Source organism: Eucalyptus grandis, chromosome 1 (assembly GCF_016545825.1).
Source record: "Eucalyptus grandis isolate ANBG69807.140 chromosome 1, ASM1654582v1, whole genome shotgun sequence".
Taxonomy (NCBI): domain Eukaryota; kingdom Viridiplantae; phylum Streptophyta; class Magnoliopsida; order Myrtales; family Myrtaceae; genus Eucalyptus; species Eucalyptus grandis.
The window spans coordinates 23581957-23599805 of record NC_052612.1 but is presented as its reverse complement, the minus strand read 5'-3'; the positions used below and the strand labels follow the sequence as shown (position 1 = coordinate 23599805).

General features: G+C 38.9%; 1 protein-coding gene across 2 annotated transcripts; it reads right to left on the bottom strand.

Annotated features, from left to right (window-relative positions):
- Nucleotides 1-1496: 1496 nt before the first annotated feature.
- On the bottom strand, nt 1497-10343 carry LOC104436596 (ribonuclease II, chloroplastic/mitochondrial). Of its 2 annotated transcripts, XM_010049431.3 has the most exons (15): nt 9906-10341; nt 9321-9480; nt 9099-9212; nt 8945-9022; nt 8745-8876; nt 7945-8166; nt 7458-7640; nt 7156-7218; nt 6408-6514; nt 6187-6336; nt 5519-5678; nt 4623-5018; nt 3655-3879; nt 2261-2451; nt 1497-2176 (listed from the first exon to the last, which is right to left on the bottom strand). In XM_010049431.3, the coding sequence occupies exons 1-14, from the start codon at nt 10184-10186 to the stop codon at nt 2332-2334; spliced, it is 2391 nt and encodes a 796-aa protein (XP_010047733.2). In that variant the 5' UTR covers nt 10187-10341; the 3' UTR covers nt 1497-2176; nt 2261-2331. The 2 variants fall into 2 exon arrangements, with proteins under 2 accessions (XP_010047733.2, XP_039168992.1); XM_039313058.1 differs by lacking the exons at nt 1497-2176; nt 2261-2451 and having other exon boundaries at nt 3743-3879; nt 4325-5018; nt 9906-10343.
- Nucleotides 10344-17849: the final 7506 nt, after the last annotated feature.

Below are 17849 nucleotides of genomic sequence, written 5' to 3'. Positions count from 1 at the left end.
TACCCCGCTAAAATTATCAGGGATAAGTGTCATAAAAGTTTTAAAGATGTTGAATTTATGCCAATTTAGCTTTAAATATTTTAATGGTGCCAATTTAGTCCTAAATCTTTTGATTTGATGCTAATTTGGTCCCAAACTTTTAATGGTGCCAACTTAGTATAAATCTTTTGAATTAGTGCTAATTTAGTCATAAACTTTTTGATTTTATGCTAATTCAGTCATTCTAACTAATTTTGACTAGATTTATTAATGTGGACACCCGTCGGCTTACATGTCACCATCAATGCTAACGTTGACAATTTTTAATGATTTTTCAATTTATTTATTTATTTTATCTTCTTCCTTTAGGCGGTGCTAGCCACAAGCGATGGCCAACCACTGACCATAGCTAAGCGAGTTGGCCTCGCCAAGTCAAGTCGAGGCCGAGCCTTGGTAAGGGATCCCCTCGTTGAGCGTCACCAGGGCAAAGGTGACGCTCGGCGAGGTAGCCCTAGCCTAAGTGACAGTCAACCTCCGCAGTTCTAGCCTTGGCAAGGACAACCCCGCCAAGAGCTCCCCTTGCCATATCCAAACAAGGCAACCTTGTCCTTGTTGGATTTGGCAAGGGTCAACTTTGCCTAGGGCAAATTTGGCAAGGCTAACCCTCACTGAAGCTCAGCCTTACCTGGCCAGGCAAGGCTAGCTCACCAAGCCATGACCAATGGCGGACTCCCACCTAAAGGAATAAGAAAGGAAGGAGAGAAAAAAGAAAACAAATATATATAAATATTAAAATATTATTAAAAATTATCCATGTTAACATAGGTATTGCTAGATAAGTCGACCGACATCCACGTCAGCAAATCTAGGCCAAAATCAGCCAGAATGAGTGAATTGGTATCAAATCAAAATATTTAGGACTAAATTAGCACAAGTTTAAAAGTTTGGTGACTAAATTAGTACCATTAAAAGGTTTAGAATTGAATTGGCACCGAGTCAAAAGATTTAGAACTAAATTGGCACCATTAAAATATATACGACTGGATTGATATCCATACAAAAGGTTTATGCCTTTTCTGACATTTTTCCCAACATTTTCATATTCCTGTTTTGCGCCCATTTGCAAATAAGGCGAAGGTTGCCTTGGATCGCATGATCATCTCTGGTTGCTTGGTTGACGCTCGCTGACGTTTGCCCTGCAGCGCCAAATCTGTTTGTTTGTCGCGGGCCGTTGCCGCATCCGGGGTGACCTTGGATCCCTTGCCTGGGCTTGTGGAGGCAGCCAAGTGCAAGACTCGAAGCTCGTCGTTCTCATCAACAACAGCTGTGACGCCCAATTTCCTTCTAGCGTTCTCGACTAATTTGGCCTCCCAAGGTTGTCGAGCACTTCCATGGAGAGCTCAGCGACAAAACCATTGAAATTGTCTCTCCGCTTGACAAGAATCCCCGTGGGAGTTAGCCGTCGTCATAGACAAGGAGAAACAACCCATGAGCGCAATTCAATGGGACAAACGACAGAACAAGTAGAACATGTATTCTTTATGTTTGCACCGATCTCAAAAGACCCTATAAAAATCACAAAAGAGATTCAAAAGGCCAGTTCACAAGTATATATGTCGCAATTGTTCATGTCATTGGGGAAAAGGAGTTTGGGAGAGAACTTCATTCCAGAAGACTTAAAAAGCCCTGGGAAGAATAATGAAAATAGCTTTGCTTGGCTTTCTCCACTTGTTCTCCTTTTGCTTACATCTATTGCTGTATATTACAGAATCGATACAACAAAAGAAGAAACGGACTTTCCAAATCTCGCTTGCCAAAATTTGCAGTCGACTTTCCCCACACCCAACTACCTCTTTCAACCGCAGAAGTTCAGGAGCCAATTTACCACCAGATGCACTTTTAGGAATGAATAAAGAATGCCATCACCCGTTGGAAGAGAGAAGCATACGAGACAACGCAAGGCAAATTTTCTTTCATTGTCCTGATGGATCAAGATGAGTTACCAAATGCAAAGACAATCAAACTCTTGATGTCAGCCCGCTTCTGCTCATTACTTCAAAGCACCCATCCAGAAAGCACAGCAATGTGAAGAAACTCGTTCAAAAGATGTTTTGCCCACGAAAGCTCATTATATGTAAAGTGAGTCATCCATGCTATTTATCATGCTGAGGTTTGCTAGCTTTGGGTTCCTAATCCTCTGTCAATGGGTGATGGTAGCAAGTCAAAAAGCAGCACTCTCTGAATTCATATTGAAAACAATGAAAGACAGAAACTTGCTTACCGATAATCAGTCATGGACCCCTATGTGACGAAAAGGTGTTGATAGCCATCAAACATATATCTCTATATACCTCAAATGACTTCCTTGAGAGAAAGAAAATCGTCCCGTGGATGAGATTCTTCCACCCGAACTACTATTTCATCCCCAATGTCCTTCCCCAGAGACACCCATGCTGAAGCTTGAAGTCCAACCTGAAACATAGTCCCAGATATTACTCAACAGAAACTTTCTTATTCTTACACCATAGGAATCTTAAAACAAACAAATAGCAAATTGAAAACATACCATTCCAAAAGAATTGCAGATAAAACTCGGCGAAGATCAAAGTACTTATCAGAGATTGCCATGGATCTTTTGTATCTGCTAACGATATTTTCTAAATCGAAAATAACCTTCTTTAGAAATGTTAAGACCAATTCCATTTAGTCAAATCTACCATGTGACGTCATAATGAGTTCCCCAACAACTAGACAGATGGTTTTGTCATGTTAAAATAAATATGCAGCCCAACTTAAATCATATAGCCACCGTTGCAGTCCACTAGGCTGAGTGGTTCAGCCACTTCACTGCCTTCTATTAGAAATCCTTGGATCCTCCTATGCCACACTGCTGTCATAGGCACGATTTCACTCAGAAATGAATAATAACGCACTACAAAGCAGTCATCTTCCCCTGTCCCTTCCTTCAGTAATTATCTTTCTAAAATTTCCTTCCCTAATTAGGGCTTCGCAATCAGACAGGGTCATCCACAAACTGAACCTTACCACTCTAGATAGGTTGACATTCAAATAGAAGGCAGATCTTCAAAAGCAAATGCTCAGTTCCTAAATCCTAATACTGAAGGGCAGGTTTCGCATTAAAGATGCTAGTTAGCCATCTTAATCAACCCGGGACTCGGAGTAATAAGAATATAGAAGTTAAAGACAATTCTCAAATTTAAACTTGCATGTACTTGGAGAAGAATGGGACACTCTTCAAATCTGATCATCTCTACAGCCCATTAAACTGAAACTATGAAATAAGAAGGCCCTTGCCCTATTTGCTCTTTCAAAAAAAATTATAATAATACGTAAAAATATTTTCCTTGTTTGAGAAAGATAATCATAGATGGAAGCTGAATATAGAAAAATCACCGATCATGCTATCCTCATAAATTTCTCAGCTCAACTGAATATATCATACTCTCCAGCATCTTGTAAATCAACATCGAGGATCTAATCTAATGATTCCAAGTGACAAACCATTTTAACCAAGCAATTTAAAGGCAAATAATGAGTGCTCAGTAGATCTTGTTAAACATGCACATTTGTCTCACAGAAGGCACAGATGTATATTAACATAGAGGAGAGATGATGAACTATCACAAGAGGCCATAAGTTACGAAGGATACTCACCTCAACCAACAATAATGCTGCAATTCTGTCTTTAATAAATCTTAGAATCAGTGCATGATATTTCTTTTCCTTTGGTTGCCTTCTCAAAAATTCCAGTATCCAATAACGAAGACTTGTGTTGCAGATCTTCTTAGCAAGCCTAGCATTCATATTTACAGTCGAAGCAATCCCTTCAAGCTGTCCAGCTGAAAAAGGGAGAGATTCACCTTGAAGAAATGCCTTCAACTGCACAAACGGACAAATTTAATTTCAGAAACCATAGCCCCTCGGCCAGAATAAAAAATACAGGTTAAAATCCTCTACAATTCTTCTGTGCCTAAAACAATGACATTAAAATCACACCAGAGTGAAAAATTAAGAAAGCAGTGCTTTGAAGCAATCTCATAAATCATGGTGAAATCATGCTTCAGAGTCCATTTACAAGACAATTATTTCTTCTTCTTTGGATAAATAACAAGAAATTCACTATTAGGCACCAAGCGGGGTGATAATGCATTAAATAAAAAGAGCTTGAGGACTGTAATTACGATACTACAAAAATATCTTTATGGAACAATGCATTGCATGGGAACACAGCTTGTTAAATCCGTTCTTATGCATATCACAAAGGATAGCATGTTTTCTAAATATTCCACAACAAGCAGTTACTGAAATAGACAGCAGTACCAACTAAATAAGTGTTACACTTCCCCTGCCATGCCCTTTCCAAGTCCCAGAAGTTTGACCATATAATTGATGGTGAACTGAGATGTCCAGGTGCTTCTTGGGTCCTTTCTCCATCGTAACAAGCGGGAGAGATGGCCAAAGGCAGGAGTAATAGTGCTTCTGTGTTAATCTTTCTCTTTTTATGGCCATTTTGTTTTCTTGAGAATGTTTTCCTCATTTCATTCTTAATGGCAGGGTTTCGTATTAAGTGTTTCAAGTTTTGCTAAGGCTGATTAGAAATTAACGAAAATAAAAGAACTCACCTGATAATGAGCAAGAAGATCCATATATCTACGGATAGGAGATGTAAATTGAACATAACCAGGAATTCCAAGAATGCCATGGCGTATAGGCTTCCCGAAGTCAAATTCTGCAGCACGCATAATCCTGACCAAAGCAGAACTCCTAACTGGTCCTTCTGGAAGGTGTGAGAATGCAGATACATCAATGTTCGATTGTGGCTGCCCTCTGTAAGGCAAGGGAATGTTGTTTTGAGAACCGTAGGAGGCTATAACTTCGCCACAGAGTATCATCATTTCAGAGACAAGTCTCATGGCAGGGTCAGCTTGGTCTTCCACATAGAGTTTAATTTCTGGTTCTGGCTCATCAGGATCAGGCACCTTTATGCGCGTTTCCAGAGTTGCCGTGTCTATTGCACCCTAAAAATTTCAACAGATGTTAAATTTGAAAGAACGTGATAAATCAAGTCAAATAAAGGGAGAATTACTGCAGTCGCACTTTAGTCTAGATGTTCTAGAAGCTCATACAAACCTATTGTCACATCTATCTTTCAAACCAGGGCCTGATCAATGAGAAAGTGGTATCAAATTCGGGGAAAGATAGATGAATGATACAAGCAAACGGTTCTTGAGCAATGCTTGGTTTTTATACCACAAAACCAGGAAAGATTCTTTTGACACATTAAGTCACTAGACACAAATGGCTATCTATTTTTCTGGCTTGGTCATTTTCGAATCAAATTGATTCATAGATCAATTTAATGCATTCCAATAGTGGTGTAAAACTTCATATATATATGACAACTGATTACACTAATTCAACTAAAAACCTAAGATTCAACTAAAACTGGGAGAAGCACTCTCAAGAGAATACATAAGATTCTCCAGAAATGAAATGAAGTAATCAATATTAGGCCAACCTGTTGTCGACGCCATCGCAATCGAAGAGCAGCTGCTTCTGATAGAATTTTCAGTTCAATCTCCTCTTCTAAGTTCAGATGAATCAGCTCAGACGCACTCTCGTAGGTAAGCATATATGTTGGTTTGATGATAGAATTATCAACTGCAAATTCTGCAATGCTATAGCACACAAAATTTGAACTGTGTTATCATCTCTTGGAAATTCAAAATCAACAAGTTGACCATATATATATGTATGTATGTATGTATGTATGTATGTATGTATGTATGTATAAGTGATGGGAGGGGTCCCAGGAAAAGTCCTCGTATTGATTACTTAATGATTCAGATAGCAAGATAAGATTCCAGCAGTGTAAGCATTTCAATAATCCTCGTATATGGCACTGATGGGAGGGGTCCCAGGAAAAACTGAGGGTCAAAACTCTGAGGGTCACCTCTTTTACACACTTAATGATTCAGAGGAACACGGTACATACTCCTCTTTTATTGAAATAGTAAGAGAATCACCCATAAAATTAAGAAGCTCCAGGCCTGGAGTTAAATTGATGTCTGGCCTAAATGTTTCCATGTCACAGAGAATATGAGATACTAACAAATAGAGAGTGCACTTGAACACAATGAAGTTAGATGCTCACGGATAAAATGGCCAAAAAACCCTAGAGATTACCTTCCATCAGAATGCAGGACAACAGAAACACTAACAGCATTGCAGACCTCTCCTTGTTTCAAACTCATTCCCTCCATAGCAAGTTTCTCAGGGAACATTGGATAGGTGGCCGTAGGCAAGAAAATAGAAGTTCCCCGCTTCATCGCTTCCCTACATATCATAGAAACATAGAGGATGAACCTCTAAATTGTATTTCTAGACGTATGAGTTACCAAAACTACCTATCAACTATGCTCCCCGGTCGTACAAATCTGGCTGGGTCCGCAACATGTATCCAGACTTTGATTCGGCCATCCAGCAATCTTGTTGCACTCAAGGCATCATCAAGCTGCAAATCATTGCCAATTAGCCATTTGAGGCATGTGAGAAAAACTCTCATTCTTCTTCCAAAACTGCACATCAATTCAAAATGCTTTAATTTGCTCGCCTTTTGTTTACACGTGATTGGAAAGAAGGCAATGAGGATAAATATGCTAATTCTCCTCATTGTCGTTCAAAGCTCCCAATCACCTACAAAATTTTTAGTAGGGCTGACAATTTGTGTAAGCATGTCATAATGGCATTCATAATTAGTGTCGATTTTAGTTAGAATAAAACATCACAATGTTGATTCTATATGTCAAATGGTTAAATTATTATGGAAACATGTTAATTTGTATGATTTGTGCCAATATATAGTGCTATGCACATCATATTGAGTCATATTTGAGTTTTCTTTCTGTAATTCATCTGTGCAAATGGTCCTGTCCAATATTACCAGCCCTAGATTAGAATATAAGCTTTTGCTTTATCTGGGCATATATCTGATATCAAACAGGCCCTTAGTTCCTTCCAGCATCCCTCCTACACATCATTTTCCAATCAAGTACATTCATCCTTCCTGCTCTTATTCATATGCTCATATCTCCCAGAAACCAATATTGGAGATTATAGTTCAGAGAAGCTAACGATAAATTAATTGATGCTTACCTCATCAGCCTCATCAACATCGATTGCATACACCTTCAGGTCAGTAAGATCTTTCCGTTCAGTCTAATCTCCGAAAAGAAAAAGAATGAAGGGTTAAAAATCAAATTAAGGATTTAATAAAGAAATTAAACTTAACGCCTCATAACTTTGATGGTTATTTGTGAAATCATCGTTGTTGGAACCTTATCCGCAAAAAGGTGGAAGCAATTGTTCTATCATCCATAGATGCATACAAAGTTACTTTAACCAATCTCAGACCTAAAAAGTGATTTTATTAACTTTGAAGCAAAAAATATACATACCTCATCAATGTCAACTGACTGTGATAAAAGAATCTCAGCAGCTGATATTAGCTCCTCTGAATGAACGGTAGGGATATTCAGTTTTAACAGATCGAGATTGACATGTACAGGGAAATAGCCAATATCTACGAGAAGATTCATTGCCGATGATGCTGTTTTTGTCAGTCCCATTGCCTTCAGGATCTGCGACAATAGAGAAGAATGATTACCATGTGACACTGCATTCGTGCCAATAAAATGGAAGCGATCCTAAGGCATATATAGCTAAAATGAAAACTGATGCTCGTGAAATTGCATCACTAGTTTTGCTTCCCCAATCAAAAAACTATTAGTGTAATAATTGTTTTTCCCCTCATCACTTCAAGTGATAAAACCCAAAAGAATCAAAGCCTAACACCACCAGTTCCCCCCCTCTTTTTCTCTCTTTCTCCTTCCCCAGGGAGATAGGTAAAGGGTTAAACAATGTAACATGGATCTAGGAATGTACCACGCCTGCTAATTTCCTCTGCTCATCATTTTTGCATGCATCAATTGCGTAACATTCAAGAGACTCTATTTTCTTTCGAATTTTCTCTTCCGTAAGCCATGAAGATTTCCGAGGTTTGGCAGGGAAGGGCATCAACTTAGCAGATGTCAACAACTGAACAAACTCCTCAATTTCCTTCTCAGCTGCTTCTCGTGCAAGCTTCCTACGCATCTGTTCTTCCACCTAGCATATCATGTAGCCATAACCAGTGTTATAAAAGGACCATGAGAGAGAGAGAGAGAGAGAGAGAGAGAGAAGGATGCAATATTTCATGTTTCAAATCCTTGAGGACACTTAAAGTCGAAGTGACTCAAAAAAAAAAAAAAACTTTTTCTACTCTTGAATAATTCAAGGTATCCGCATTCAAACTTTCCAAAATTAGAATAGTCACTCATTAATTAAAGTAGTATATTAGAGGCTAATCAAGATGGTGAAAGGATACAGTTTCTCAAGAATGAAAAGTTTTGTGCAAGCGTTTTCAGTAAAATGCCATGCCCTCATTAATATTATAAATTGGAAGAGATTCAAAATCATCTCACTGATTTAGCACTCTTCTGATAAACTTCCCCCATCTTCACTGAATTAGCATTCTTTAGACATATAATAAGTACATCACTTACTACAAAGCTAACTATTCCATCAATTTGCCATCGGAATCTAACATGACATATTTTAAGAACAATAGTTTCTAGGGACTGAATATTCCTTCCCATGTTATCTGAGATTGTAGACATTCTCACTGCAGCATAAGCAACATGTACCTGTGCAGCAGGCCGAGGACCATAAATTCTACGTGAGCCTTTTGCTTCAAGGACTGTGAAGTAAATTTCATCCTTTGAGAGAAAAAGATGTGCACAATAGCTCTCCAAGGGTTCTGAACTGCCGAAGATCATCTGTAGAATAAGCTGGGGTTATTAAACACAACAGCACAACTAGCATTCAAAAATGCATCTTATAGTACCTCCGCCAATTCCTCTGCTGTTACTGACTTATTTTTCTCCAGAAGCTCAACCCAAGCGAATTCGAGCAATGTTGGGTCCTGCATGAAGCCGAACAAGAAATTACTTGCCTACACAAAAACATTTGCGTGTTTGGAATATACAAGAGGAACTAACCAAGTTATCCTCAGCCCTCTGTAAAAAGTCTGAAATTTCTTTCTGGTCAAAATTTTCAACACCGGGAACAATAAAAGTAATCTGCTGTGGCTTGATTGATGATGTGACGCCATTCTGACATCAACCCAGGAATGAATTAAGCAGCTAAAACAGTAGGTTCGTGAAAGAAGATTTATTGCCAACAACTAGCAACCTATGTGCTTTAGTTGTATCAAGCAAAACCTGATCGGAAACCATCCAATTTTTCTTGCCATCGGGCCTCTGAGTGACCGCCAACAATACTTTCTCGGAATCTTTTTTGAACTCCAGCAGCAACCCTTTCTGGAGTGCTCGGTTTACTAGCTTATCTTCCAAAAGTTCGCCACTGCTGGTGAGGGCCATTCTGCGATTGGCATTATAATATTAAAATAATCAGAAATTACTGTAGTAACACGCCGCCATCATCTATACCAGCTCAAATGAGACTTAGGAAAAGGAATTTCAACCATCGCGTACGAGAGCTGTAGAAATGACAGCCTATCGGGAGGACAACTCAGGTAAACTTGTCCGACAAGAAAATACTCTGAGCAACAACTTATCGGTACTAGACTGACCAATGCATCAGCAGAATGCATGCGCGTCGACTGGCCGATCAATAATTAACCTAATCAGACCGAACACGACGCAGAGACCTCATCATTTCGACCCTCTCACGAGTCGTGTCTACCCAGGTTCATCCACTCACCATCAAGGAGTGTCCTACTGAAGAACACCAGCTCGAAAACACGATTGAGGAAGCGAGAAAAACGAGGAGGTAGGGAGTTTTACTTGGAAGCAGAGCAGGTGTGCCTCCGCCGGCGCGACTCCCTAATCTCCTCGATGACGCTCTCGACGAGGCTGTGGACGCAATACCTCCGAGCGCCGCCGCCGCCATGCCCGGACGAGGTCCGCTCGCACCGGAGCGCCGCCGCCGCCGCCGCCGCAAGGGAGGACGCCCGGGGCGTCCCAGCACGGGGGCAGAAGCAGAGGCGGCGCAAGGCGCGGAGAGGAGGAGGAGGAGGGGAGCGGAGCACGGAGGAGCAGCCGTTCGCGGCCCGAATCGTCATCATCGTGGTTCGGCGTCGATCGATGGTTTAGCAGCGACGGACGCGAGCGGCGAGATTCATATCCGCAGCGGTCGCGCGAGAGGAGGAACTGGAGGCGAGGCGGTTTCTGTGGAGTGGGAGTGATTGCTTTGCTTCTGCTTCGGTTCGAGCTGGTGAGGAGGAAATCGCTCGCCTCTAGTTTTTCTTCATTTGTTCCTTTTGCCTTTAGAAAGAAAATTGTTTTTCATTTTCAACGAAAATCTCCAAACACATGTGATCAATTTTACCTTTCTTAAATTTTCATTAAATTAAATTAATATTACCAAAAAATCATAAATTGGTATAACATGTGATAAATGAAGAGTAAAATCGCAAATTAGTACATATTTAATTGTCACGTTTCAACTGATCATATTAACGGTAAAATTTAAAGAAATTTAATAGAACGTAAATTTGTCATATATATATATATATATATATAGTCTATGTTAAATCTATATCTATCGCTCATTGAAAAAGCAAGACAATAGTAGTCCATATAATGTCATCCTTACATAATAGCAAATGTTAAATCTGATAAGTGCCTCCACCCTAAATTTACCATTTGTTCAATTTAATTCGTAGACTTTTCATAACAAAATCAAATTAGCCTTTCGGCATTATCCACAAATTTTAATAATCACTTTATTGCCCATATTAGAACAATACCATCATATAATTACTTTTTTTACAGTTTTGGTCATTATAAATAGAGATAAATGTTTTGAAAGTCTTAAAATTGTCACAAAAATACAATCTAATTCTAAAACTTTCAAATGCTGCAAGTAAGTACTATAACTTATCACATAAAGTGCAATTGAATACTAAAACTTATCAAATTAGTCCAATCAATTCATTTCATTGATTGTACATTTTGAAAAAATTTATGACTCGATTATACTTCTGTAATAAGTTTTAAAATTTGACCGTACTTTTTGGAAGTTTTATATCATGATTACACTTTTATAATATATTTTAGGAATTACAGTGCACTTACTTCATATAAACATCACCATAAAAAAAATTTAGACTAAAGTACAGCCTAAATGCCAAAATTTGGCACGGATGGACATTTAAGTGCCAAAAGTTTCGAAAGGTACACTTAAATACTAAAATCGGAGCAAAATTAATCACTTAAGTGACAATTCAATCAAATTGCTGACGTGGCAATTTTCTAGCGAGATGAGTGCAAAACGACATCATTTTACACGCTGACATGGCTAAAAAATGCAAAAATAACGTCGTTTTGTTTCTACGTGGTAAATAATTAATATAAAAAAATTAAATTAAATTTAAAACTAAATTTATTTAAAATATTTAAAAAAATTAAAAAACTTAAAAAAAAAATAGGAGAGGGGGCCGAAGGGAGGTGGTGAAGGCCGAGCCCTTGTTGCCGACGCTCACCACCGTCGCGGGAAGGGCCGGCGATGGAGGGAGGAGGGTCGGCCGGTGTCGCCGGCCCCTAGCCGACTGCGGCGGCGAGGGCCCGTGAGCCCTCATCGGATTTGGGTGAGGGCTCGCGGGCCCTTGCCGCCGGCCCCTAGCCAGTGGCCCGGCGACCTCGACCGACGCTCCTCCCGGCGTCGCCGGCCCTTCCTAGCGACGATGGGGAGCCCTCACCGCCGGTCGGCCGGGCGCGACCCGCCGACCCTCCCCCTCCATCACCAGCCTTTCCGGCGGCGGCGGCAGGGCCTTCGCCCCCCCACTTTTTTTAAAATATTTTAAATAAATTTAATTTTTAATTTAATTTAATTAATTTTTATATTAATTATTTACCACATCGAGACAAAACGACATCGTTTTTATATTTTCTAGCCACGTCAATATGCAAAATGATATCGTTTTGCACTCACCTCGCCGGAAAATTGCCACGTCAGCAATTTGGCTGAATTTTGACTAGACTAACACTTAAGTGATCCATTTTGCTATGATTTCGGCATTTAAGTGTACCTTTTGAAACTTTTGGTACTTAAATATCATTCCGTGCCAAACTTTGGCTCTTGGGTTGTACTTTAGTCAATTTTTTTTTATATATATTTTTGCTTATCATCTCAATAATAGTAATAGTATATCCTCAAGGAATCATAACAAATTGATAATCTTGCTATTTTGAGTCTAGTGTTATCATAAAGACATAAAAAAATCATTAATTTATGGGTTAATACCCTGAAAAACCTCAAACCGATACACGTGTGACAAATTTACCCCAAACTAATTTATTTATTTTGGTGATTGAGGATCCATTGGAGCCTTACGCCGATTTGGGGTCTCACCCCAAACTAATTTTTTAACCATGGAAAACCCAAAATTGATATACATGTAACAAATTTATCATAAACTAATTTATTCGACTCTAAATCGGTACATTTGTGAAAAATATGACATCCGTTAAATTGGATTAATATCAAAAAAAAATTTAAAAATTGTATAACTATGACAAACGAATAGTAAAATCCCAAACCAATATACTAGTCAACCGTCACATGTTATTTAACTTAGTAATTTAACATGAAAATTTAACAGAAACTAAAAGGGGTTCAATTTGTCACGAGTATACTAGTTTGGGGTAAATTTATCAAAAATGTATTAGCTTTGAGTTTTTGGTGGTAAAAAAATTAATTTAAGGTAAATTTGTTATAGGTATACCAGTTTGGGGTTTTTCAAGGTATCCTTAATTTATCTATAGATACTCATACTTATTAAAATCTAAATATTGTTCCTCAGATATATAAAATTTTCTAGCTTTTGTGTTTTATGTTTTCTTGATTAAATTGAGTTAAATATGTGTTTATAAGCTCTACACTTAATGTTTCTAAATATAAATTTAGTTAAAAAGTTGTGTTTTATGTTTTCTTGATTAAATTTAGTTAAATATGTGTTTATAAGCTCTACACTTAATGTTTCTAAATATAAATTTAGTTAAAAAATTTATTCTCATAACAAAATTCTATAATTAATTGTAGAGCTTGAAAACACATTGATTTAACAAAGTAAACATGAAACACAAAAGCTAGAAAATCTATGTCTAAAAATGAGGAGCAAGATTTAGATTTTGTATTTGTACAAGTACCTATAGATAAGTTGATATCGTTTTTCGATACCTTTACGAAAACACTTGCACATAAATAGCAGGAATATCAACATCATACAATTATAAAATCTAGTTTTATTATTGTATTATAAAGATCATAAGCTACAAAATACTTAAATGAAACTATGATATCTACAATGACTAAAGAGGTACAATGGTAATAAAAAGATAGCATATTTTTTTATTGATTTAGGAAATCGATTAAACTAAAGATATTAAGAAATATGGGTGATTATGAAAACTTGCAAATAGTATCAAAGGATGATTTTACTTTAGTTGAGAGATTAGATTGAATAAACTGAAAGTGCATGGACTAGATTGCAATTTAGCAATAGTTTAGGGACTAAATTGCATATTTTGTAATAACTTAAGGAATTTTGGTGACTTTACTCCTTATTTTATCAAACAAAAGAATTACATTGAATTTTTATGAATAATTCAAAGATGACATTGCAAATTAATTTAAAATTTTAGTGATCATTTTCCCGAAATGCAAGTAAACACGTGAACCATTAAGTAAGGCTTTAAGCAATGACTTTCCTAGGAATCCACGCTCTCTCGACATGCAGAGCTCCGTCTACCCATCGATGGTAGTTTACTGCTCCATTGCAACCCTAATCTACTTCTAATCCATCCGATCTTTTCAGTTTTCTTGGTTCGCTCTTGACCCAATGAAGCCTTTGGCGATGGCGTCTCCAATTAGCCGCTTCTCCTGGATGGTTTTTGCACCTGAGTCGGTACCCAAGTTTGACCTAACTATCTTCTGTTCTTGAATTTGGACGGTTGATTGCCACATCTCTTTCACTACTTACCTCAGATGTTACTTAATTCCCTGGATTCATGAGGGTTTATTGCCTAATCTATGAAATAGTTCACCTCAGTGGTGTCTCAATTCCATCCAAAGAACTGTTTGTTTCTGGTCGAATATTCTAAAATCAGATAAGGGCAGAATGTGCACTTCGCCTTTTTATGCCATTGAATTCAAGGAAACCTTATTTCCATCAGAATATGTCTGTTTCCAGCCTGGTCTCGTTTTAGCTCGGTCTTTCACTCTTAAAGATTCATCGTTGAACTAAGTGTGTTGCGGCGTATGGCTTCAGATAATCAAGGTGACTCCTTGCGAATGGTTGCATCGTGTAAACGTTTGGGGCGCTATGCCTTGCATAGGAAGTAGAAATATGGGAAGAGGAACCCCAACCAGAATAAATAGAGGAATGTCGTTTGCTACTAGTGGGTAAAGTACTATCTAACTCAGCTATAAACTTTCAAGCCTTCTAGAGTACCTTGAAGCGTGTTTGGCGGACAAACCAGGTCGACATTTCCTAGCGAGAGGAAGGCCTGTATATAGCAAAATTTCAGTCGGAGATTGAGAAACAGCGGATATTGGAAGGTGGCCCATGGCTTTTTTCAAGTCACTTAGTAATCTTCAAACCATGGATTCCTAACACACCTTTCCATCTCTATGACTTTAGCCATTGCGCTTTCTAGGTTCAAGTCTTTGGCCTGCCTTTGGAATGGAGTACAGAGTAGGTGATGAAAGCTTTGAAACAGGTTGGTGAAGTTATAGAGGTTAAAGCAAATTTTCATAACGGATCCAAATTAAAAGCTGGCAGGGTCAGAGTAGAAGTCAACCTGGCCGAACCTCTACAGTCCGGCAAGTTGATTCGCCTTGATGGGAGAACACTATGGATTGACTTCCGATATAAATGGTTGTCTCATTTATGCTATTCCTGCGGGAAGATAGGCCATTATGCCTCATATTGTCAAGTATATCCTTTTGAAGAGGCGAAAATGGATGGTAAAGATAAACTGGCTTACGATCATTGGCTAAGAGCGGAGGTTGGAGAGCATAGTCCTTACTGGAAAGTGTTCTATAACCCCCTAGAGAGTGCTGAACAGAATGAAGAAACAATTCCTGAGACGCCTACAGCTTTGCTGCCGACTGTGCCAGTGTCGACTCAGCAAGATTTAGTTGTCACCCTGCCCTTACCAACAGATCCACCCACCTCTGACAGAGTAGCAACTGATCAGCACATTCCACAACAGTTGATGCAAATTGAGCAAAGTCTCACCACAGTAATGATCCCTGCGAGTGCGAAACAGAAGGTCATCATCAACCCATCCATGGGACATCAGCATACGAAAAAACATAAAGGACCTATGACTATTCCAAAGTTAGGCTCAGCTAAAAAACCGAAAATGTATTTGCCATATGATATGAAACACTCAGCATTTAGTGATTTTGATGATTCTCCATTTATGGATACAACAGTTCTGGAAGCGAATGAGGCGACCCAATGGGTGATGGTGGCTGGCCCTAAACAGCCACCGCCGCACAAATGAAGTTAATTTGTTGGAACTGTCAGGGTTTGGGCAATCCATTGACAGTTCAAGCACTAAAGGCCTTGACGGCCAAGGAAAAGCCCAACTTACTGTTTTTAATGGAAACTAAGAATCATGAAACAGTGCTTCATAGATTGCAACATAGATTACATTTCAGCAGCTCTTTTATGTGCAACCCAGCAGGTCTAGTAGGGGGTTTAGCGGTTTTTTGGAATGAAACATTATCTTTAGAGATCGAACAGCATTCAAAGTACCTTTTTGATATGCTCTATCGTGATTCCATGGATGATAGGCTGACGCAGTTGACCTGTCTTCATGCTCCATCTTCCTACCATAATCGCCAATTATTTTGGGATGAACTCAGAAGGATTAGCAACGAGAATACTCTACCTTGGCTTTGCACGGGGGACTTCAATGAGATCCTCTATCCTTAGGAAAAGGTAGGTAAGTGCTAGTCAGACTGGTATCGTTTAAACTCTTTTCGGACTGTCATCAATGACTGTGCTTTGATGGAATTAGAGAGTAAGGGATGTGCCTTTACCTGGATGAATAATCGAGCCGGTGACGAATTAGTTAAGGAACGACTAGACCGTGTGGCGACTTCAATATCCTGTGGCAGAGGTGTTTGCTTTGCCGGGATCAGATCATTGCCCACTTCTTTTGTCCAATTCAACTATACATAAAAAGAGCCGTAAGCCTTTCCTCTTTGAAGCTTATTGGATCCACGATCAAGAGTGCCGCGAGGTCATCTACAAAGCATGGAACTCAGTTAAGGTGAGCAATTCAGACCTTTTACATAAACTAAGATTGGTTTCTCGAGCTTTACATGTTTGGAGCCGTTCAAAATTTTCTAATGGCCACCTGAAGGTGCAAGCCTTACAACAACAGCTTCAAATCATTATAAATCAACCATATAATTCTAGAACTAAAACAGAGGAAGTTTCTCATCTTCGGGATGAGATCAGAAATATATGGCAACAAGAAGAAAAGTATTGGGCTATGTGATCTAGAATTAATTGGTTGCGATGGGGAGATAACAACACAAATTTTTTTCATGCAACTACTATTTAGAGACGGCAGCGCAACAGGATAGGTATGTTACAAGACGAGAATCACAACTAGGTGAGGGACAATCAGGCTTTGAAGGAGCTAACTAATGCCTATTTTTCACAGTTACATACAACAGGCGGTCCATGTAACTATGCTCCAATTCTGGATCAGTGTCCACAGGTTGTATCGGCTGATGTGAATGATCATTTAATGAGTCCAGTCACTGTCTTCGAGGTGAAACAAGCAACTTTTCAGCTAGGGAAAACGAAAGCACCGAGTCCAGACGGTTTAAATGGGTTGTTTTACCAATGCCATTGGGATATCATTCAGGATAATTTGATAAAATTAGTAAGAGACTTCTTTAATTTCGAGGTGTTGCCTAGCGACCTCAACAAGACGATCATCGCTCTAATACCCAAAACTAGTCACCCTGAAAATCTGGATCAGTTTAAACCCATCAGCCTCTGTAACTATGCGTACAAGGTTATATCTAAGATCTTGGCCAATCGCCTAAAACCCTGGCTTTGTGAGCTTATCTCAGAAGAGCAAGCTGCCTTTGTGAGCGGGAGACAAATACAGGATAATGTGTTCATAGTCCATGAGGCTCTACATCAATTTCGAATAAGGGAAAGGAAGAGACATTTCAATATACTCCTCAAGACAGACATGCAAAAAGCTTATGACAAAGTCGAATGGGATTTCCTAAAGGATTATCTACTGCGATTGGGATTTCATCCAAGATGGGTTCAACTGGTAATGCAATGCATCACTACAACCTCTTTAAGTGTTCAATTTAATGGAGAACAACTTTCATATTTTCGGCCATCAAGAGGAATACGACAAGGCGACCCTCTTTCCCCTTACATCTTCATTTTACTAGCGAATCTTCTATCCACCCTCATTAACCAAGCAATTAACATCAGCCATCTCACAGGTATCAAGCTAAACAGGTCATGTCCGACACTATTGCATCTTTTTTTCGCTAATGATTCAGTTTTATTTCTCAAAGGCACTATGATGGAATGTCAGAATCTTGCAAATATTCTCAATCAATACTATATGGCAACGGGACAGGTTATAAATCGGAACAAATCATGCCTCTTTTTTAGTAAAAACTGTCCGTTGAGCTTACAGGAAAACTTAGTAGGAATATTTAGAATGCCG

Coding starts and splice junctions, on each gene's coding strand:
- LOC104436596 (XM_010049431.3), bottom strand. CDS start 10,186: ATGATGACGATTCGGGCCGCGAACGGCTGCTCCTCCGTGCTCCGCTCC. Junction 7,219..7,457: donor AGTCAGTTGACATTGATGAG/GTATGTATATTT, acceptor TTCGGAGATTAG/ACTGAACGGAAAGATCTTAC. Junction 5,019..5,518: donor TGCGATGGCGTCGACAACAG/GTTGGCCTAATA, acceptor TGAAATTTTTAG/GGTGCAATAGACACGGCAAC.